Source organism: Carcharhinus amblyrhynchos, chromosome 12 (assembly GCF_965287045.1).
Source record: "Carcharhinus amblyrhynchos chromosome 12, sCarAmb.v2.hapA, whole genome shotgun sequence".
Classification (NCBI taxonomy): domain Eukaryota; kingdom Metazoa; phylum Chordata; class Chondrichthyes; order Carcharhiniformes; family Carcharhinidae; genus Carcharhinus; species Carcharhinus amblyrhynchos.
In genome coordinates, this window is record NC_137335.1 from 4,232,794 (window position 1) to 4,257,035 (window position 24,242).

At 46.1% G+C, this 24,242-nt stretch overlaps 1 protein-coding gene across 1 annotated transcript; it reads left to right on the forward strand.

Annotated features, from left to right (window-relative positions):
- Positions 1-520: 520 nt before the first annotated feature.
- bfsp1 (beaded filament structural protein 1) lies at positions 521-23,387 on the forward strand. The gene is made up of 8 exons (XM_080199716.1): positions 521-873; positions 5,600-5,660; positions 7,303-7,398; positions 9,696-9,785; positions 10,237-10,331; positions 18,001-18,198; positions 19,606-19,688; positions 21,846-23,387. Exons 1-8 carry the CDS (start codon positions 521-523, stop codon positions 22,865-22,867), a joined length of 1,998 nt encoding a protein of 665 aa, XP_080055842.1. The 3' UTR covers positions 22,868-23,387.
- The last annotated feature ends 855 nt before the right edge of the window (positions 23,388-24,242 follow it).

A 24,242-nucleotide genomic window follows, 5' to 3' on the forward strand; every position in this document is an offset into this window, starting at 1 on the left:
CATTTTATAACACCATCACATAGCTTCAATGTTTCTTGCTTGTCCACGCAGCCTCCTGTCTGAATGCGTGATGAAATAATCCAGTCTATTCTGTGTTGACTGAGTGTTGGCCCAGAAGTGCTTAACGATGCAGTGTGTCAGTCATTGTTACCAAAGCAAATAAATTAGGCGCAGTTTGCAAGTTTGATGGGTACATGCTGACTGTGCGTGTCCGGGGAATTTTCTATGCAGATCTTTTATGGAAACACATGCCTGGTGAAATGCTCTGACCATGTGGAATTAATGCATTGACAATGCGGCTGTAAAGTGCTGGAGAAAAGGACAATAATAAATAACGAGGCATTGTCTGGAGTCCTGTGTTGTTCCCAAATGTATTTATTCTCCTGGAAAGGGGCTTGCTGGCCCTTCATATATTGGAGGGGGTGCTGTGCGGTCTAGGGGAGCTTGTCCACTGCAGGGGGGAAGCTGCTTCAATCCGAAACAGTCGGCTTTGACAAGGGAAAACCGGCACAACCCCGGCATGTTCGGCTCGAGGTACCTGGAGGCAGGGAAGCAAAACGAGCGGGAGCCGGACCCCTTCGCAGAGCGGAGCGGGGCAGAGTCTCCGGGGCCCAGCATGGGAAGTCTGCAGGAGTTCAATCTGCGGCTCAGCAGGTACATGGAGCGAGCCCGAGCTGTGCAGCGCAGCAGTGCCGCCCTGGAGAGGCAGCTGGAGAGTCTGCGCCAGATCGAGGAACTGTCCGGCCTCGAGGGGGTCTTTGCCGGACAGATCGAGTACAACCGACAGAGAATCTGGCAGCTGCTCAATGACCTTAACCGCCTAGAGAAGGAGCTGAAAGATGCTCAGAGAGCCCTGGAAGAATATCGCACCAAGTAAGACCATTTACTTTCCGTTTTCACACCCACTGGGGCCTGACCACAAATAAGCAGTGAATAATGAGACTAACCTGAGGCGTTATCCTCACTGGGGTGTAACTGATAAACACAATCAATAAAGGGATAATTTGACATGGCTTAATAAGAGTAAAATTTATTTACCAGCTACAATTAAGGCTTACATTAACACTGCAATGAAGTTACTGTGAAATTCCCCTCGTCGCCACACCCTGCTGCCTATTCAGGCCAATGCACCCAAACCAGCACGTCTTTCAGACTGTGGGAGGAAACCAGAGCACCCGGAGGGAACCCATGCAGACACGGGGAGAACATGCAAACTCTGCACAGACAGTGTCCCAAGCCAGGCCCCAGACGCTGTGCCACCAGGCCACCCATAATCAGAGCAGACAAAAACGAGAGCAGGTGAAATTGGAATACATTGCACCCGTTTTCTGGACAGAAACCACAGAGACTAGGGGTTCAACTGAAGGCGGAAACCTCCTGCAGCCAAATAGTATTGGAATTATAACCAAAGCCACATCGGTATTGGGTGCTGGTGGCTGCCAAGAATAAGTGTGTTTTTGGGTCACTGTTTGTGTGGAGTCTGCACGTTCTCCCTGTGTCTGTGTGGGTTTCCTCCGGGTGCTCCGATTCCCTCCCACATTCTGAAAGATGTGCAGGTTAGATGCATTGACCCGATCAGGTACCGGAGTGTGGCGACTAGAGGATTTTCGCAGTAACTTCATTGCGGTGGCAATGTAAGCCTTACTTGTGACTAATGAATAAACAAAATAAGACATGCTGGTTAGGTACATTGGCCGTGCTAAATTCTCCCTCAGTGTACCCAAACAGGCGCCGGACTGTGGCGACTGGGGGATTATAGGTAAAGGGGCAGGAGAGGATTTGAGGAAAATCTTTTTCACCCAGAGGATGAGAGGAACCTGGAACTCACTGTCTAAAAGGCTGGTAGGCGTGGGAACCCTCACAACATTTAAGAAGCATTTAGATGAACACTTGAAACACCATAATGTACAAGGATACAGACCAAGTTCTAGAAAATGGGGTTAGAATAGGTGGGTGCTTGATGGCCTGTACAGACAAGGTGGGCCGAAGGGCCTCTTTCTCTGCTGTTGACTCTACAATGGAAATAGTATTTGAATTGAAGGGCAGATGGGTATAGGAGTGGTGGTTGTGGGGGGGGGGATGGTGGGGAGGGGGCATCGTGTGGGTGGGTGGCAGGGTTGACATGTTCTGTGTGGGTGTAACTGATATACAACTGAGCAGGGTGATGGGAGCTGTGTCTTGCATGCTGCCACCGAGGTGTGATAGACTCGATACTGACACAAAACGGATTGAAATGGATGGTACCCAGATGGCAAAGGCTCATCTAGACTGTAAACGTTGGCTCTATTCTCTCTCCACAGATGCTGTCGGACCTGCTGAGATTTCCTAGCATTTTTTGGTTTCTGTTTTAGATTCCAGCATGCGCAGTATTTTGCCTTTATATACGGGGAGCTGCTCCAGTTCGTAGAACACCAGTCTAAACTTGGTGTGAGTGCAAAATCGAGGGCCAGTGCAGTGTCATAGAGTCATAGAGGTTTACAGCATGGAAACAGGCCCTTCGGCCCAACTTGTCCATGCTGCCCTTTTTTTCAAACCCCTAAGCTAATCCCAATGGCCTGCATATCCCTCTGTACCCATCTTATCCATGTAACTGCCTAAATGCTTTTTAAAAGATAAAATTGTCCCCGCCTCTACTACTACCACCTCTGGCAGCTCGTTCCAGACATTCACCACCCTCTGTGTGAAAAAATTGCCCCTCTGGACCCTTCTGTATCTCTCCCCTCTCACCTTTAACCTTTAGACTCCCCTACCTTTGGGAAAAGATGTTACATATCTAACTGATCTGTGCCCCTCATTATTTTATAGACCTCTATAAGATCACCCCTCAGTCTCCTACACTGCGGAGAAAAAAGTCCCAGTCTATCCAACCTCTCCTTATAACCCAAATTAAAAACTCTGTCAAAGAGAAGGACTGTTGACTGTGGACTTATTGCAATGAATATTGAATAGAATCCAGGTCTGGCCTGAAGAATTATTGGGAACTGTTAATGGTGAAAGATGTGGTTACTGTCTCCTTGACAACTGCTGTAATTACCTGTCATCTTGCTGTCCCTTTCAATTCCATTGCTGAAATGAATGTATCTGTTAATGGGCATTTAAATAGCAATGCGGATAGGGACAATGAAATCATAATTAGCAATTATAACAGCGGTTTGTGATGTGAGTTTGTGAGGGAAAGATTGCATTCGGATCACCTCCTCTGCTGCCATGTATCATAATCGCTTGTGACTGGCAGGACCCGAATCTCCAAGTGTCTGCGCCATACGGGGGCCAAAGCTAGCTGGGTCCTCTGTAGCTGCAGCATCGGATAGAACTTTCCAGCAAGAACCTGGTTTCAAAATACAGAATCATTTCAAGGTGCTCCACATGGGGTGGTGAGGGAGCTGGTGGTGGTGGGAGAGGGTGGAGACAACAAGTTATATTCATGTAGCACCTGTAACTATAACCTATAACCTTTGAAGAGAAACTACTTCTCGAATCTGTGGAATTCGCTACCCCAAAATGCGGTGGACGCTGGGACAATGTGCAAATTTGAGGAGGAGTTAGACAGATTTTTAATTGGTAATGGGTTATAGGGAGAAGGCAGGAAAATAAGGATCAGGAGTATATCAGCCATGATCGAATGGCAGGGCATTCTCGATGGGCCGATTGGCCTAATTCTGCTCCTATATCTTATGAACTTAGGAACCTAAGGAAGGATATGCTGGTCTTGGGGAGGATCCAGAGGAGGTTCACGAGAATCATCCAGGGAATGAAAAGCTTGCCTTCTTTAAAAAAGTTTATTCATTAGTGTCACAAGTAGGCTTACATTAACACTGCAATGAAGTTACTGTGAAAATCTCCCAGTTGCCACACTCTGGCCCCTGTTTGGGTACACTGAGGGAGAATTTAGCACGGCCAATGAACCTAACCAGCACATCTTTCGGACCAAGGGTGGAAACCGGAGCTCCCGGAGGAAACCCACACAGACATGGGGAGAACGTGCAGACTGCCCCTGGTATTGATAAACTTGAAGGGGAGCTGGATAAATGGATGAGAGAGACAATGTTGAAGAGTTAGATGATGCCAGGAGGCTGATGTGAAGCATCAGTGTCAGTATAGACTAGCTAGACTGAATGACTTAGTTCTGCACTGCGTAGTCCTTCATTGTTATGGATGTGATGCGTTGTCAACTGAGTCCTGCATTGTTTGCTCCCTGGAGATCCCGCAGGGAAGGCCGCCTTCAGACCGACCAGAAGATCCCATCAGCAAGAAAGCTTGGAAAATCCCACCCATTATTTCTTTACCCCAGCAGCCACATTGGATAAAGTTTTCCAGTGTTCCCAGTAGCGAAATCTTCCTCTACCACCAATGGCGAGCCCTTACCATGGGGTCCCTGGCATTGGAGGCTGCGAACAACAGGAAAACCCATTGACATTCCTATCAGATTAGATGATCCTATTCAATGGCAGGGTAGGTTGGAGGGGCTGAATGGCCTAGTCCTGCTTGGGAAAATATTGCTGTGATTTATCATCGCTTTCTACAGTGATGGCTGATCAGGAATTTCTGCATTAGGCGTATCGGAAAGATTTACAGGGTGGTAATTTGACCTTTTTGAGCATGTTATGAATGCAACTTCCATCGACCTGAAGCCCCAAAGTGGGACCTGAATCTGGAGCTGTTGGGTCAGAGGTCGGGACCCTCATGCTGACACTATAGTTAAGAAAGCCCCACCAACGCCTCTATTTTCTCAGAAGACTAAGGAAATTTGGCATGTCAGCTACCACTTTCACCAACTTTTACAGATGCATCATAGAAAGTATTTTTTCTGGTTGTATCACAGCTTGTTATGACTCCTGCTCTGACCAAGATCGCAAGAGACAATAAAAGACTGTGAATGTAGCCCAATCCATCACACAACCCAGCCTCCCATCCATTGACTCTGCCTACACTTCCCATTGCTTCGGCAAAGCAGCCAGCATAATCAAGGACCCCATGCACCCCAGATATTCTCACTTCCCCCTTCTTCCGTCGGGAAAAAGTTTGAGGTCATGTACCAAACCATTCAAGAACAGATTCTTCCCTGCTGCTGTCAGACTTTTGAATGAATCGACCTCGCATTAAGTTGATCTTTCTCTACACCCTCGCTATGAGTGTAACACTCCATTCTGCACTCTCACGTTTCCTTCTCTATGAACGGTATGCTTTGTCTGTATAGCGTGCAAGGAGCAATACTTTTCACTGTACGTTAATACATGTGACAATAATAAATCAAGTCAAACGAAATCAAATCAAATCTTTCCCGACAGTTGCCCTTCACTATCTCAGTACAACCACCATCTTCATTGACTAAGCTAATGTATCGCAGTCTATATAAAACCAAGAAGAAAGACTAGCTGAAAGATTTACCCTGTTAGAGTGGGTGAGGGAAGAGAAATTGTGACAGTTTTAGAATTTCGTAAGGCAGTCGAGGATGGAGTGTATATTTCTCATGCATTAACGCTGCATCTTGTAGGCTTATCTTTGGAAAATTGTAATAATATAACACGAGTAAAAATGAATTAATTGCGCAGTTGCTCAGGTTTGTACTTTGAACATTTGACACCTGTCTTGCTTTCAGATACCAAACTGAGTGGGAGAATCATGAGGAACTTCAAGAAACGTTTGTGGATCTGAATAGGGTGAGATTCTTTGATTTGCCTATTCACTGCAATTAAACAGGGGAGAACAGGACAAGATTATAACATCATAGACCGATTCTGGGGGCGAGCGAGACTCGGAGAACGGCATGCTCTGTTGGCCTCGGACGGGATTGTACAAACCTCGACGTGCCGGTAAAATTCCACCTATAGAAACCCGCCAGTGCAGAAGGAGACCATTTGGCCCATCGAGTCTGCACCGACCACAATCCCACCCAGGCCCTATCCCCAAAACCCCATGTATTTACCCTAGCTACTCCCCCTGACACTAAGGGAGAACTTAGCGTGGCCAATCCACCTAACCAGCACATCTTTCAAACTGTGGGAGGGAACTGGAGCACCCGGAGGAAACCCACGCAGACATGGGGAGAAGGTGCAAACTCCACACAGACAGTGACCCAAGCCAGGAATCGAACCCGGGACCCTGGCGGTGTGAGGCAGCAGTGCTAACCACTGTGCCACCGTGCTGCCATTCAGCCCCTCGAACCTGTTCAGCCATTCACCCTAACCCATTGCTCGGGACACAGACGTTGACACAGGGCTCCACTCAATACCTCAAGGAGTAAGTGCCGTATGTTTCAATGCTGAGTCAGGTGGAATATCAGTCTGTGCCTACTTAACTCATGTGAGGCACCCAGGAAAGGTTGGCCGGAGAGGAGGAGATACTATTAAACTCCTTGGAGTTGGAGGGGGTTGGCTGATGCGTTACAGGTCATTAAACAACTAATTTTACTGCCAAGACTTGTCTCAAAGGCACTGCTGCCCAGTGTGGTTGTTAATTGTACATACATTGAGTGTTTAATTATATTCAGATGGTGGGCATTAACTGGGGATTCAGTTATGTTTGTATATGTAGGAGCAGATTGTAACTGGATTTGGAGGTGTGATGTGTATCTCTGTAAATAAAATCCTATAAAAATTGTGAAAAGATTAGCTTCCATAAGACTTAAGAACAGAAGTAGGCCATTCGGCCCATCGGGTCTGTACTGCCATTCAATGAGATCATGACTGATCTGATGTGATCTTCCTCAACTCCACTTTCCCGCCCTATCCCCATAATCCACGGTTCCCTTTCTGATTAAAAATCTGTCTATCTCAGTACTTAATGACCCAACCTCTACAGCCCTCTGCAGTAGGGAATCCCACAGATTCCCTCCCCTCTGAGAGAAGAAATTCCCTTCTCATCTCTGTCTTAAATGGACGACCCTGTACTCTGAGATTGATACCGCCTGGTCCTGGTGTCTCTCACAAGGGGAAACAACTCTCAGCATCAACCCTGTCAAGCCCCCTGAGAATCCTATGTATCTCAATAAGGTTGCCTCTCATTCTTCTAAACTCCAGTTAGTACAGGCTCAACCTACTTAACTTCTCCTCATAAGAAAACCCTTCTGTGAACCTTCTCTGGACTGCCTCCAATGCCAGTTTACCTTCCCTTAGATGAGGGGACCAAAAATGTTCCACAGATTCTGTTGTCTCCTTCAGGGACCAGAGTAACTGTGGATGTGAGTGTGCTAACGTGACTCTCCTGACACTGGAGAGTGAGTCTTTGCAAAGCCTTGATCACTAAAATAGAAATTTTTCAAAATCAAATAAAGATGTGCTTGTCATTGTGCCCACTTCACAGAATGCAAATGAAGCTTTATTGAAGAACTTGGAACTGCAAATCCGTACCCAATTCCTTCAGGAAGATATAAACTCCACGAGAGAGAGAAACAGCAAGGTAGGTGCAAACTGTCCATGGCCTGGCGGCTACAGAAACACACTGAGTAACGATGAGCGAAGTGAGCAACTCACACATGTCAACAATAAGTAATGTACGCCCTCAAATTTACTTCGATTGAGAGCACTGCAGAGTTGTGCATGACCCAAATCTTAACAATGCTTGCCTGAGGCTACACTTGATCCAGGATGTGTAACAATTTTCTCGAGAGCTGCATAAATCAACAAATAAAAAGGCATTTGAAATGAGCGAGGGTGGAATATTTATCCACCTTTCACCGATAGGGAGAACCTTATAGCTTACGGACAACACATCCCTGTTCTGGCTGCCACTCGGGCCCAATCCAAGACAAATGGTTCATTTATGTTGGCCCTTTCTACACAACAGCCATCAAAACCCTGCAGATAAAATTAAATCATGGTCTGTTTCAGCTTACTGTTAATGGGAAAACATATCCTGAGAGGGGCAAAGAACAAAGACACAGGAATAGGCCCTTTGGCCCTCCAAGTCTTGTCCTATCACCTTGTCCAATCTAGACCAACCACTTATATCCTTCTATTCCCAGTCTGTTCATGCGCCAATCCAGATAAGACTTAAATGTGGCTAACACGACTGCCTCAACCACCTCACTCGACAGTGCATTCCAGGTCCCCACCACCCTCTGTGTAAAAAACTTGCCCCACACATCTCCACTGAACCTTTCCTCCCCTTACCTTGAACTTGTGCCCCCCCCTCGTAAATTGTCATTCCTGCCTTGGGCAAAAGCTTCCATCTGTTCAGACTATCAATATGCCTCATAATTTTATAATTATGGAAGTACGAGGCACTCTTCTCCCTGCTGAATGGTACATTTTTGTAAAATTAGAGCCCTGCCAACGTCGCTGTAATCTGGGAGATGGCGGGTAGGTGAAAGGAAGATCAGATGAGCCCTGTGTTCAACGGGATGTCAGTGATTGGAACTACGAGCGAGAAGCTGGAATTGGTTCAGCAGACGCACGATCCAGCGCTACTGACTCAAAGTGGCCAGGCTGATTTTAAATTCAATGCACAACAGCGAGTGAGCGTTGTGGTACATGGGGAGAACATTACGGCAAGGGAGGGGGGAGAAGTGGAAAGAACGGTGCCAATTTCCTTCTTGCGACACTCAAAATTACCAGCCGATTGAGAAGGTAAAAAGAACTGAAATTGACGCCATGCCATCAGGTTAGATTATTCCTAAATCTGATCGAGAAAGATCATAGAATCCATACAGTGCAGAAGGCTATTGGGCCCATCGAGTCTGCACCAAAACAATCCCACCCAGGCCCTACCCCCATGTATTTCCCCTCCTAATTCCCCTTATAATGACTTCAATCAGGCCATTGAGATTGGCCTATTGGAGTATGAACTCCCTGATTAAGGATCCAATTGATGGGCCAATCAAGGAGCCTTTTCCTTGTATTTAACCGGGGCTGTCAGTTCCTCTGGCACCCCTGGACGATTTGAGTTTTGCTCTCAAGTACCCTGCCCCCGGAGGTAGACTGCTGACTGCGAGCACTCTGTGTACTGCTGTTAGAGTTTGTAAATAAAGGGATTTTAGTGGAGGGACTTCGGCCTCTGCTGACTTATTACACCCCTGACACGAAGGGGCTATTTATCACGGCCAATCCACCTAACCTGCACATCTTTGGGGTGCGGGAGGAAACCAGAGCACCCAGAGGAAACCCACACAGACATGGGGAGAACATGCAGACCCTGCACGGACAGTAACCCAAGGCCAGGATTGAATCTAGGTTCTTAGAGCAGTGAGACAACCGTGTTAACCACTGTGCCACCGTGCCACCCTTGATGACCTGGATTTTTGGGGGAAAGGAGGGGGGGTACATGTGCTCCCTTCCCTGTCCTCCCTCATTCTACCCTCTGTACAGTTGGAGTGTTCCAAAATTCTACTGCCCATATCCTCATTTGTACCAAGTTCCATTCGCCAATGACCCCTATCAAAGCGACATTTGGACTCAGAATGTTAACTCTGTTTTCTCTCTCCACGGATCCTGCCAGACCTGCTGAGTCTTTCCAACATTCTCTGTTTCTATCTCCAGCACCTACAGTACTTTGCTTTTACATTATTGCGCTAACCTCCCTTGTGAGTGACAAGGAAGTGAAGTTTTGCTCTCAGATCCCTCCACGGCGGTTTACCGGTGATGTATCTCACGTGACAGGGGCCTGCCTGGAATTTCCATGCAAGATTGGAAATTTCAAGGGTGGGGTGTGTAAAATAATTGTGTTTTGTTTTCTGAGATCTTTCTTCGATTCTTCAGAACCTGGCTGAAATTCAAGACTACATGAATGTTCTAAAGGACGTCCACGATTCCACAAGCAGCAAACCTTCAACCACAGAAAGCCAGGAGGTAACACAGCAGATGCCGAAAGAGACTCGTTTTCGCGATTTGTCACTACTTAAAATGTCAAATTTGAAATAAATAGCATCTGAGCACGTTTGTACATCATAGAGTCATAGAGGTTTACAGCATGGAAACAGGCCCTTCAGCCCAACTTGTCAATGTTGCCCTTTTTTGTAAACCTCTTAGCCAGTTCCAATTGCCCACATATCCCTCTATACCCATCTTACCCATGTAACTGCCTAAACGCTTTCTAAAAGACAAAATTGTACTGGCCTCTACTACTACCTCTGGCAGCTTGTTCCAGACACTCACCACCCTCTGTGTGAAAAACTTGCACCTCTGGACCCTTTTGTATCTCTCCCCTCTCACCTTTAACCTATGCCCTCTAGTTTTAGACTCCCCTACCTTTGGGAAAAGGTATTGACTATCTAACTGATAGTTCTCCTCTTTGTTACAGGCTGAGGAGGCAGTGGAAAGGAGGACATCTCCATTGGACGTTGACAGGGATGGTTCATGTGAGACACAGAGTCGGATACAGAATGAGGTCAGTCAGTGTACAAAACACGCCTGGCAGATTCTCCTGAACCCAGGCTATTCATCAAATGAACATCTGAATGTTCAGAATGAAATTTTTTTAAAATCTTTACTCCATTCTTAATGCTCAGAAATGACAGAACACTCTACCGAGGCTCATTCCCGTGACCTCTCCAAACCGATCCAAATCCATCTCCTTACTTGCTCCAAAAACCAAATTCAAGTTGAATCCAATTCATTGTCCCCACAAGAGATACGTACAGAAATTTTAATTATTGGCGTCACAAGTAGGTTTACATTAACACTGCAGTGAAGTTACTGTGAAAATCGCCTAGTCGCCACACTCCGGCGCCTGTCCGTGTACACTGAGGGAGAATTTAGCATGGCCCAATGCACCCTAACCAGCGCGTCTTTCAGACTGTGGGAGGAAACCGGAGCACCCAGAGGAAATGCATGCAGACATGGGGAGAATGTGCAAACTCCGCACAGACAGTGATCCAAGCCGGGAATCGAACCTGTTCCCTGGCGCTGTGAGGCAGTAGTGTTAACACTGTACCACAGAACTGTCCTCAAGATCCAAAGTAACAAGATAAGGCATTATAAGCCCCACCTTGGGCTTGATCTTAGCCTTATGATACTCCGAGTAGCTTCCCTCTGAATATAATGAGTCTATATCTGTGCTCTGCCATTTCGGGCTCCATGCGCATCTCCCACATTTTATTCATTCTACCATTGGCAGCTGTGGCTCCAGTTACACCAGTTCTAAGCTGTGGAATTCCAACAGGTCATTAGAGGGAGAGCTATTCTGTAGAATTCCATTCGTCTCACAAGAGCACATCTTTCAGTTCCCTTTTCTTTATCTAGTTTCCTTTTGAAAGATATTTACCTTGATCACTTCCTGCGATAGTAAGCTTCACATTCTAACCACTCTCTGAGTAAAGACATTTCAGTTGATTTCCCTGATGGATAAATTAGTGACCATCTTGTAACTATGAACCCTAGTTTTGAATTCTCTCACAAGGGGAAACATCCTGTGTACGTCTATCCATCCAATCTGTACATCACTTTACACAACTCTGTCAGGTCACCTCAAAGGGAAAGCTCCAAATTGCTCTCAATCTTTCCCAACAACTGCACCAACTTTGCAAATTCCTTTGTGTTTTCTCCGATGCTTCCATGTGCTTCTTACAGCATGGGAAGCAGAAATGTGCACTCTACATAAAGACAGGTCTCACCAGAGACCTATATGTTTACAGTAAATTCACTTTTGGATTTTATACACCTGGACATAAAACCCAATCGACTTACATGTGCAAATGGGCAGCACGGTGGCACAGTGGTTAGCATTGCTGACTCACAGTGCCAGGGTTCGATTCCTGTCTTGGGTCCTGCCTGTGCAGAGTCTGCACATTCTCCTCGTGTCTGCACGTGTTTCCTCCGGGTGCTCCAGTTTCTTCCCGCAGTCCAAACATGTGCAAGTTAGATGGATTGGCCATGCTAAATTGTCCCTTTGAGTCCCAAAGATGTGCAGGTTAGATGGATTGACCATGCTAAATTTCCCCTTAGTGTTACCAGCCATGGTCAGTGCATGGAGTTACAGGGATAGGTCGGGGGAGTGAGCCTAAGTAGAGTGCTGTTTCGGAGGGTTGGTGCAGACTCAATGGACTTGAATAGTCTCCTTCTGCATTGTAGGGATCCTATGAAATGGGCAGAGGTAAATGGGAGATACAGTATCACACGGACAAATGGGAAATGTACAATGGTTGGAATTATGTATGGACACAATGAATGAGAGAGATTTAGTATAGGCAACAGAAAAGGAAACTGGGATGTATTGTGAGGCAACTTTGAATAAAAGAAGCAAAGTGCTGTGATAGCTGGAACAGTAGAATACAAATCCACCTCGGTTATATCATCATAAAGATTTATTTATTCAGCAGTAAATCTGAGAATATTGGAAAATTGGAGTCTGAAGGACATCTAAATGCCATTCTGTGGGTGAACTTTTAGTTTATAGGTTATTTTATAAAGTTTGTAAAGGACAGCTTGACCTTCATCCAACTGGACAGTAATTGAACTGGAGCTATTTGAGGAAAATTGGAGTCTGAAGGACATCTAAATGCCATTCTGTGGGTGAACTTTTAGTTTATAGGTTATTTTATAAAGTTTGTAAAGGACAGCTTGACCTTCATCCAACTGGACAGCAATTGAACTGGAGCTATTTGAGGATCTGTCTGATTCTCATCCCACCTGAATGGCATTGGCAACTTGCTGTGTGCGTAGACCCAGATACAGGACATTGCAGGGTTTCTCTGGGGCGATTGTGGCATTGCCCTTTTGGCGCACCCTTTCTCCCAGATGCCACCTGAGGGGTATAATCACAGAAGGTTCTTACACAGAAGCACGGGACTGGAACAGCCTTTATCTTCTGGCAGTTAGCTCCAACAATACAACAATGACTTCACTTCAGAATTACTTCATTGGCTGTGACAGACTTACGGGCTGAATGAACTGATGAAAAGTGCAGTAGAAATGCTCTGGGCACTGGAGCTGTTGTATATGTGGAATCTCTTTCTACGCACTCTGGTCTCAATGCCCATGTGCCAGTAGTGTGGTATTGGGAAGGTGAATGGAGAAGTTTGATATTTATTGTTGTATTCCATCAATTTGAACTCATCCAAAACTCTTCTCCCAGTCCACACGTAAAACATCGAGCCACCTTGGTCCTGTTTCATTCCTCTTCATTACAAGCTGCTATCTGCTTCCTACTGCATAGACATTGCTTTGTAAGTGTGTAAGTAACTCAGAACTCAACACTTACTAAAAGATTTATTGGTTCCAAAAGATTCCACAGCAGTGTTGCAGTGCCCGTGCTGTGTGAATAGAACATTGGCTCTTGTTGGTGATATATAAGGATTGATACATAGATGACATATGTAGTTAAGATTTTTTGGCAGCCTGTCAGAAGCCAGCAGCATCACCTCCTCATTAGTCTGCTCCGGGCACCCTTCCAGCTCACTTTATTATGAGCGGGGACGAAACCTCTTTAAAATTGCTTTTGTTTCACGTTGAAAGATTAAGTGCGTCTTCCATCCGATGGTGCATCTGGAATTCATTTTACAGTCGGGTAAAGATCACCTCCATCTGGTTTTAACCCTGTGAATTAGGACCCAGCACCTGTGGTGGCAAAGTATAACATGAGCAGCTGGGATGTGCCTGAACTTCAAATGATTTCTACTGACCCATTAGTGTATATTTAAATTTGATTTAATATTGTCACACACATCGGGACACAGTGGAAAGTATTATTCCTTGTGTGCTATACAGACAAAGCATACCATTCATAGAGTGCAAAGGGGAGAAGGAAAGGAGAGGGTACAGAAGGTATTTTTTTTTATTCGTGGGACATGGGCATTGCTGGCTGGCCAGCATTTATAGCCCATCCCTTGTTGAGAAGGTGCGGGTGAGCTGCCTTCTTGAATTGCTGCAGTCCATGTTCTGTGGGTTGAGCCACAATGCTGTTAGGGAGGGACTTCCAGCGACTGTGAAAGAACGGCGATAGATTTCCAAGTCAGGATGGTGAGTGGCTTGGAGGGGAGTTTGCTGGTGGTGGTGTTCCCCATGTATCTGCTGTCCTTGTCCCTCTAGGTGAAAGCGGTCATGGGTTTGGGAGGTGCTGTCTAAGGATCTTGGGTGAATTGCTGCAGTGCATCTTGTAGATAGTACACACTGCTGCTACTGAGCGTCGGTGCTGGAGGGAGTGGATGTTTGTAGATGGGGTGCCAATCTAATGGGCTGCTTTGTCCTGGTTGGTGTCGAGCTTCTTGAGTGTTGTTGGAGCTGCACCCATCCAGACAAGTGGGGAATATTCCGTCACACTCCTGACTTGTGCCTTGTCGATGGTGGACAGGGTTTGGGGAGTCCAGAGGTGAGTTACTCACCGCAGTATTCCCAGCCTGTGAACTGCACCACTGTGTTTACGTGGTAAGTCCGGTGTATAATGCAGCAGTTACAGATGGGGCGAAGAGAAAAATCGGTTTAGATGCAATTCTTTGACACTGTCAAAGAAATATTAGGTTGATTCTCACCTAAGCATACAAAGATTTGACCATTTAGCCTCTTGAACTTGCATGTAGCCATTCAGTAAGATCAGCACCCACATCCCACCTACCCCCAATAATTTTTGACTTCCTCTTAGCCCAGCCTTAAGAATATTCAATGGTACTTCCTCCACTGTTCATTTATTAGTGTCACAAGTAGGCTTACATTAACACTGCAATGAAGTTACTGTGACAATCCCCAGTCGCCACACCCCGGCGCCTGTTCGGGTACACTGTGGGAGAATTTAGCATGGCCAATGCACCCTAACCACTGCGTGTTTCGGACTGTGGGAGGAAACTGGAGCACCCGGAGGAAACCCATGCAGACACGGGGAGAATGTGCAGACCTCACACAGACAGAGTCCTGAGCTGGGAATCGAATCCGGGTCTCTGGCACTGCCCTCTGGGGAAGAGAATTCCACAGGTTCATGACTCTTTTAGGAAAAAATACCTCCTCCTCTCTCTGTGAGACCTCTTATTTTTAAAAGCTGTCCCCTATTTCCAATCTGAACCACAAGGGGAAACATACTTTTAGTATCCACTCGTTCGAGTGGACCTCAAACATTTCAATGAGATCACAGATAGAAATCATAGAATCCCTACAGTGCAGAAGGAGGCCATTCAGCCCATCGAGTCTGTACTGACAACAATCCCACCCCAAGCCCTAACACCACAACCCCGCTAACCTACACGTCCCGGGACACTATGGGCAATTTAGCGTGGTCACACATCTTTGGAGTGTGGGAGGAAACCGGAGCACCCGGAGGAAACCCACGCAGACACGGTGAGAATGTGCAAACTCCACACAGACAGTGACCCGAGCCCGGAATTGAACCTGGGTCCCTGCCACTATGAGGCAGCAGCGCTAACCATTGTGCCACCGTGCCGTCCGCAATCACCTCTCACTCTTCTAAACTCCAATGGATACTGACCCAATCTCCCTGGGACGCATTACCCATAGAGCACAGAAGGAGGCCATTCAGCCCACTGCAGTTGTGCCAGCTCTTTGATAGAATGAACCAGTTAATGCTAGTCTCTTTCCCCAATGCCCTGTGAATGTTTTTCCTTGAAACATTTATCCAAAGTTATTACTGAATCTGCTTCCATCGCCCCTTCAGGCAGCGCCTTCCAGAACTCAAATGTAGCCCGCTGCATTAAAAAAAGTTCCCCAGCGTCACCTTTCATTCTTTTGCTATCACTGATAATCTGTGCCCTCTGGCTATCGAATGTTCTGTCACTGTGCATGTGCTTGTCCACATAGTTCATGAAACTTGAAGGAGAAAGAGCAACATTTATCATTATTAGAGCTTTCAGAAATTGAGGGCATGGGGAGGGTGCCATCGCACCACCACAATAACAACTTGCATTTATATAGCACCTTCAACATGGGAAAACCTCCCAAGATGCTTCACAAGAGCACTTATCAAATCAAAACATGATTCCAAATCACAGAAGCAAAAGGAGTTGAATTTCAGGGGTATCTTAAAGGGGGAGGAGAGGTGGTAAGGAGGTGGAGAGGTTTAGGGAGACAATTTCAGAACTCAGGGCCCAGGTAGTTGAAGACTCGGCTGCCAGCGGCGGGGCGATTAAAATTGGGCAATTAAAATCGAGGAATGGTTGAGGACTCTGGGCCTGTACTCATTGGAGTTTAGACGGATGAGGGGGTGGATTTTATTGAAACTTACAGGATACTGGTAGGACTGGATAGAGTGGATGTGGAGAGGATGTTTCCACCAGTGGAAAAAACTAGAACCAGAGGGCATAACCTCAGGCTAAAGGGACGATCCTTTAAAACAGAGATGAGGAGGAATTTCTTCAGCCAGAGAGTGGGGAATCAGTGGTACTCTTTGTCACAGGAGGCCAGGTCATTGATTGTCTTTAAGACAGAAATAAGTAGGTTCCTGATTAAGAAGGAGATCAGGGGCTACAGGGAAAAGGCAGGGGAAAAAAAATCAGAGCAGACTTAATGGGCCGAGTGGCCTAATTCTGCTCCTATGTCTTATGGTCTGATGGTGTCATGAGCATGCTTAAGAGGTCAGAATCTGAGGAGTGCGGAGGCGAAGAGAGTTGTAGGGTCTGGAGAAGAGTACAGAGATAGGGAGTGGAGAAGCCATGGAGAGATTCAAAAACAAGAAGTTTTATATCGATGGAAGTGCCAGCCCGGGAGTCAGTGTAGGTCAGCGAGCACAAGATGAGAGGGGTGACAGGAATTGGTGTAAGTTGGAAATGGGCAGCGGAGGGGCTTCTGGTCAGTCCGAAGTACTATCTCACCTATGAATAAAATAACAGGACTTGCGCTGTAATCCAATGCTTCACTGCCACCTGCACTCTCTGGAGTTGTTGCAACAAAGATGGAAAGCAGATGAATTAAATAGATCCCCCGGCATTGCTCCCTTGCATGTCCTGTCTGCGTTGGACAGTCTGGGAGATGGAATAGTTCAGCAAGATAAGGGAGGGAATCAAGAATCAGAGCTGTGGCCAGGTGAGTGACGATAGACTTTACAGATCAATTCTCGTGGCAGAGAAGAAGAGCCAAAGAAAATTTTGTAAAATCTTTTCTCAAGGTTATAGGAGATTAAGATAGGGTAGATTACACATAGGGCTCGTACATAAGGTTGCCACTCTCTGCAATACTGAGGGAGTGCTGCATTGTCTGAGGTGTCTGATAAGAACATGAGAACTAGGAGCAGGAGGAGGCCATTCAGCCCTTCGAACCTGCTCTCCGCCATTCAATGCGATCATGGCTGATCTCATCTTGGCCTCAAATCCACGTTTCTGCCCGTTCTCCAGAACCCTTCAACCCATTACAAACTAAAAATCTGTCTAAGTCCTCCTTAAATTTACACAGTGTCCTGACATCCACCACACCCTGGAGTAATAAATCCATAGACTCACCATCCTTTGTTCCTCTACATCTCTACCGCCTCCTTAGCCTAAAGCTATGACCTTCTTGTTCCAGATTTCACGTCATACTTTCTACGTGTAGGACTTGTGGAGGGTTGATTTTTCTCATTGTGCTATTAGCAAAAACTTTCCTTTTCAATGAATCCTGGTTCCATTTGTCCAATATTGCCGGTTAGTCAGGAAAATGTTTGATCATCACAAACAAAAAAACTTGCGCATATCAAGCACCTTTTAGTATATCCCATAGTGTTTCAGAGCCAATGAAATGTAGCAGCCAATTAGCATACGCCTTTGGGGTGTGGGAGGAAACTGGAGCACCCGGAGGAAAATCGTGTAGACCCAGGGAGAACGTGCAAACTCCACACCCTCAGTCACCCAAGCAGGGAACTGAACCAGGGTCCCTGGCACTGCAAGGCAGCGGTGCTAATCACTGTGCCACCCCTGTGAGATATCTAAACAATCCATTCATTCTTTTTATGTCCAAGTATTCGGTGCTGGGCTGAAATTTACAATCTTCTGATAGAAAGGAGAATAATCCCATTGAATTGAAGCAAACACTTATTACCTATCTGAGTAATGAACACTATGGTTATTAATATATGTAATTAAGTCATCTTACACGGCATAATTAATACTTACTTCAAACCCTTTGTGTTAAAACTGGCAACACTGCGGCAGACAAGCCAGCCCCTGAAGGAAAGTTACCTTGATCAGATCCAACCGTACAGGGAACAAATTGAAGACTTGAGGAAAAGGATGAGGGGAGCTGAGACCAACTTGGAGAAGTGTGCCAATGAGTGTCGACAAGTTATCATGTACCAGCAATCACTGGAAGATGAACTGGAAAGCTACAAGAGGTCTATTGCAAGCGAAGATTACAGGTGCGTAACAGGATCATTAGTTTTGGCCTTTTCAATTGCCCAGAATTAATTACATTGTTAATAATCTCAGTCCTGGCTTTCGGCTGTTGTACAATAAGGTATGATGCTCAGTTTTCATTCTGCACGAGATTACTTAGGCGGGAGTTATTGTCTGATGTACGATGTAACCACATAAGCGATTTTGTCTTCACAAATCGAGGCAAGACACCAGCCAGAGAGTGTGAACCCATTGACAGCGGCAGGACTGGAAGATCCCACCAGCAGCCAATGGCAGATCACCTCTGCTGCCACAAATTACATACCAGCGGGAGGGAAGGGAGGGGGGCATTGGAAAATCCCGTCATCTTCTATAATCCCGCACACAAGGGACGCGCATAATATGGTCGAACGGTATTGTCAAGTCTTAGAGCAACAGCAACTTAACATTTATTCAGCGCCATTGGTTAATAAAACATCCCAAGGCACTTCACACAGGTGGCACACTGGTTAGCACCGCTGTCTCACAGTGCCAGGGATCTGGGTTCCAAGCTAGGCTTGCCATTGATGTCCACATCACATAAAGAATAAACACAATGGGGAAATCTTCGCCTTTCCTATGAATGCCTCCCCAATCCATTTGAACAACAACAATGATAAACAGCATAGCTAACACAAGTGATAGCCTAGCGGTATTACTGCTGGACTACTAATCCAGGAATTCAGCTAACATTCTGGGGATCTGGGTTCGAATCTCAGCATGGCAGATGGTGGGATTAGAGTTCAATAAAAAAAGGGATCTGGAGTTAAGAATCTACTGATGTCCATGAAACCATTGTTGATTGTTGGAAAAAACATCTGGTTCACTAATGTCCTTTAGGGAAGGAAATCTGCCATCCTTACCTGGTCTGGCCAACATGTGACTCCAGAGCCACAGCAATGTGGTTGACTCTCAATAGATGGATGTTTTCTAATTTTTTGCCTCTTGATCTAAGTTCACACTTTGGTCCAGTTGTAGATATTACGGTTGAGGCAACAATGCATGGGGCATCCACTGCATAGGTGTTAATGCCAACTATACCCCAAAAAAATACAAAATACTCATTGTCCTTCAGCACCTGGGGATGGGACAACAAATGCTGGCCAGCCAGTGATGACCATGCCCCACGATTGAATAAAAAAAATCCCAAGGTGTTGAAGACTTGTTGCATATGGGCACTCAGAATTGGAACTAAAGGCAACAATGGCACAGCAGGACTACACATGAGTAAATCTATTGGGCAAGATCACCTAACTTGGCCTTGGAGTTAACGACTTGTGTAGTTTTTTTGATGGAATAGATTCTCTACTGGGTTTTCCTGGTCCATGTTAAAGAGATTTATAAATAATTAGTTACTCTCCAGCAACTAAATGGATTACATTCATTTACAGATCTACCCTGACTGAGACACAAGCCACCCCTCTGTCCACAGATCTTCATTATGAATACACGCAGGGCACACCAGAGAGTAAAGGTCAGATGCCAATTTAAAAAATAACTAAAATATTAATGTTTAATGTCTCTGGAAATTCTGCAATAACTTTTATTTCAGCTTGGTACGGGGTTAGGGTGGGATTGTTGTCGGTGCTGCCTTGATGGGCTGAATGGCCTCCTTCCGCCCAGTAGGAATTCTACGATTAATAGAACTGAAAGCTGGAATTATTCTGTAACGATTTTCGAAACTGAAAGGTTGTGCAAGCTTCCATCAGTTTGAAAAGATTTTGAGAGTTGACGCATTTGAGTGACTTTCCAAATGGATTTGTCTTTCTATAGAAACAGCAGGAGGAAACTCTCCTTTAAAAATTCATTCCAAGTGTATTTTGGGTGTCGTTGGCCAGGCCAGCATCTGTTACCCATCCCTAATTGTCCTTGAGCAGGTGTTGGTGAGCCATCTTCTTGAACCACTGCAGTCCCTGGGCTGTAGGTACACCCAATAAGAAGTCTCACAACACCAGATTAAAGTCCAACAGGTTTACCTGGCAGCACTAGCTTTCGGAGTCTCGCTCCTTCAGTGAGTGAATGTGTAGGTACACCCACAGTGCTGTTAGGGAGGCAGTTCCAGGCATTTGACCCAACAATGCTTTATGATATATTTCCAAAGTCGGGATGGTGTGCGACCTGGAAGGGAGCTAAGAGTCAGTGTTGTTTCCATGCACAAGTGGAGGGGTGGCATTTTTAAAAAAAGCTGTTCTTGAACTAAGAGATGCCAAAGCAACAAATAGCTTTGTAACACTTTGTTGAGATTTCCTGGCGGGAGAGTGAGGGGGATGGGGTGTTGGGGAGTGGGGGGATTAGTGGAGTAGAATTTTGTCCCCCATTATAGAAATATCAGGGTCAGGGGATTTTGCAACTGTGGGCACACTGGGGCCAATCCCGCCTGCCGCAGGGATTGGAGCAGGCGAGGGGTGGACCATGGAAAGGTCCGTTGACCTCAGGCGGGATTTTCCAGTTTCAGGGTGAGCACGGCTGGAAAACTCCAGCCATCCACTTTGATCTGGCTGTGAGTTTGGGAGCGGTTGATGGGAAATGGAGGTCTTTACCCTGCCCCGGGAACACGCATGGGAAATATCGCTAACCTTGGGCTGCCTTCTCCCCACTCCACCCCCGGTGTAAGCAAGGGTACCACTCTGCGACCCATTCTATTGCAAAAGTGTCCTGGGACAGTTGGAATTCCCCATGTGCCTTCAAGCTGTTAGCTCTGCTTGACGACAAGAGTTCCTAGGCTCACTGGAGCCCAATGTCCCTCTCAACTTCAACTGAAATCAAGAAAGTGTGGGTGTTTTCCTAATGTACATGATACACTGACCCTTGGTGTATATTCCATGTCCCAGTTCACACCAAGTCCCATTCACACATCACCCACTGTGCTCACTGCCCTACGTCCATTCCTACTGAGGGTAAGAATTTTAAAACAAGGTGTTGTGGGAATAGGATTCGGATCTTTCCTTCCTCGTCCCTCCCAATCTCAGTAACCTCCCCCCAGCCCCACAACCCTCCGAGATCTCTGTGCACCTCCTCCTTGGCATCCCTCACTCCCACCCTAAACCTCTCTGCTTCTCTCTCCTCCCCGTTAATCAGCACGCATGCCAAAGATTTTCACAGCAGAATAGAGGTGGGGTGACTCAAAGAACAGTACAGCACAGCAACAGGCCCTTCGGCCCTCCAAGTCTATATCGATCATGTTGTCCTATCTGGACCAACCGCCTCTATCCCTCTATACCCCATCTGTTCATGTCTATCCAGATAAGTCTTAAATATCGCTAATGTATCTGCCTCAACCATCTCACTTGGCAGCGAATTCTGGGCCCCCAACACCCTCTGTGTAAAAAAACTCCCCCGCTCATCTCCACTGAACCTTTCCCCCCTTACGTTGACCTTGCGCCCCCTTGTAATTGACATTTCTGCCCTGGGAAAAAGCTTCCAGCTGTTCACCGTGTCAATAACCCCCCTAATTTTATAAATTTCTTTCCGGTCGTTTCCCTCCCCCCCCAAAAACCCCTCAGCCTCCATGATAATATCCTCACGATAATTTTGATTTTAAGAAGCTGGCTCTGATTTCCCTGAGAATTGACAAAGTGTATCATCGGCCTGTCGGTCAGTAAAAGATTGCGTTGTATTTTTTTCTTTTTAGCTCTCGCTGCGGCCACTCAGTCCGATGCCCGTTTCAAATCCAGTCAGAAAGGACATTCCGGGAAAGTAGCCGAGGGAAAGGACGCCCCGCCTTCAGACAGCACAGGCGGCAACGGAGCTGATGAGGAACGTGCAAAGAAATCCTCGGAAGTGTGCAAGGACCAGAAAACGGGTGAGGGTGAAGGTGAAGAGGGAGAGTTTCACTCTGACGAAGGGGAGGCGGGTACAAGACCAGATGATGTACCAGACGGAGCACAGATCAGTAGGATGTATCGTGCTTTGTGTAATATAGTCAGGGACAAAATGAGAAAGCACAAGAAACCGGAACCTCCTGCCGCAGAGTTCTACACTAAAGGACATTATGTGCAAGTTACAGGTGAATCCAGTTACAGCGATCCTTTCTTCTATACATGGGTTCCTGCACAGAGCCAGGTCACTGTCACCTTCGACAATCAACACATTCCTGTTGATAGCGACTCTCTTCCGCAACCTGACCAGCCCACACCGTTGAAACCCAGCGGGAAGGACGATGAAGGGAAAGAAATCGATTCCACTAAAGACAGAGGCAAAGATGGGCCTGAAGGTGAGAAGCAAGATGCCAGGAAACCAGGGGCCAATGGAGAGCCCCAGAGGCCGACGCCACCCCCATCAATTCCACCCCCGATCCCACCCGCGCCAGAACCTTCCCAAGCCTCCGATGACAAGCCGACACCTTCCAGCTTCCCATCCGTGCCACAGCCGCCTCCGGACGGCCCGGAGAAATGGGCGGCTAAAGATTCTCCTCCCGGAGACGGCCAGAAAGGGGATGAGGAGAGAGCCAGGATAATCATTCCCCAACAGCCGCTGCCCCCAGCTACTAAACCCCCCGAGGAAGCCAAGTATCGATACTATGAAAAGATAGAAATGACTGAAGCAGTTGAGACGTTTACAGACAACAAACTGAAAGGCTATTCAGAGACTTCCACAATCGTGGAAACCACAGTGGAGAAGACAAACCAGGAAAAGCGAACAAGGAGGTCCTAAGTTACTGGAATTTTCACATTTTTTCACAATTTTTGTTTAAGAAACGTAATTTGCGTCTCAGAGTTAAAAAGTTCACAACAGCCTGTGCACACACATTGATCCTCAACTTGCCTTTCCAGAAACTAAACGAATGCCAGGATCAAACCAGAAATGACCATTTAATAGTTTGTGTGTGTTATTTATGAATGAGCACTAGTGTAGCATTGACGAAGGCAGCACTGGCCACACTGCTTAATTTCTGCTCAAAGGTTGGTTTCACGTCATGAATCCAGTTTAGTTTCTGCGGCAATTCGAGTTCACGCCATGGTTTCAATGGAAAATAATTTGATAGATCTGTTCTCGGGGATCTTTAGTTGTAATGAAAGGGTTTGACCTTATTGACCCAGTGTGCGATGGATAAGTAGAACGATTTAAGAAAGCTCATTTTGTTATTTGATTCATATACTCTGAATGGATTGTCTTCCAGTGATCAATATAATTTGCTTTGTAAAGAAAACTGCAATAAAACCAACTGGCTGAAGATGATCTGCACCAATATTTTCAATATTTATGCTCCATAAAAGCAGATGAAGTTTGATTTGATTTATTATTGTCACATGCATTGGGGTATAGTGAAAAGTATTGTTTCTTGTGTTATACAAAGCATACTGTTCATAAAGAAGGAAAGGAGAGGGTGCAGAATGTAGTGTTACATTCATAGCTAGGGTGGAAAGAAAAATCAACTTAATGTGATATAGTAATAAGTCTCACAACACCGGATTAAAATCCAACAAGTGAGCCATGATGAAGGAGCAGCACTGCAAAAGCTCGTGATTCCAAATAAACATGTTGAACTTTGACTGGTGTGAGACTTCTTACTGTGCCCACCCCAGTCCAACGCCAGCATCTCCACATCATAACTTAAAATGAGGTAGGTTCATTCAAAAGTCTGATGGCAGAAGGGAAGAAGCTGCCCTTGAGTGGGTTGGTGAATGATCTCAGACTTTTCTATCTTTTTCCCAGTGGGAGAAGATGGAAGAGAGAATGTCCGGGGTGTGTGGGGTCCTTAATTATGCTGGCTGCTTTTCGGAGGCAGTGGGAAGTGTAGACAGAATCAATGGATGGGAGGCTGGTTTGCCTGATGGACTGGGCTACGTTCACGACTCTTTGCAGTTTCTTGCGGTCTTGGGCAGAGCAGGAGCCATACCAAGCTGTGATACAACCAGAAAGAATGCTTTCTATGGTGCATCTGTAAAAACTGGTGAGAGTCGTAGTGGACATGCTGAATTTCCTTACCTTCCTGAGAAAATGGAGGCTTTGGTGGGCTTTCTTAACGATAGTGTCAGCATGGGGGAACCAGGGATAATGTTGGCAATCTGGACACCTAGAAACTTGA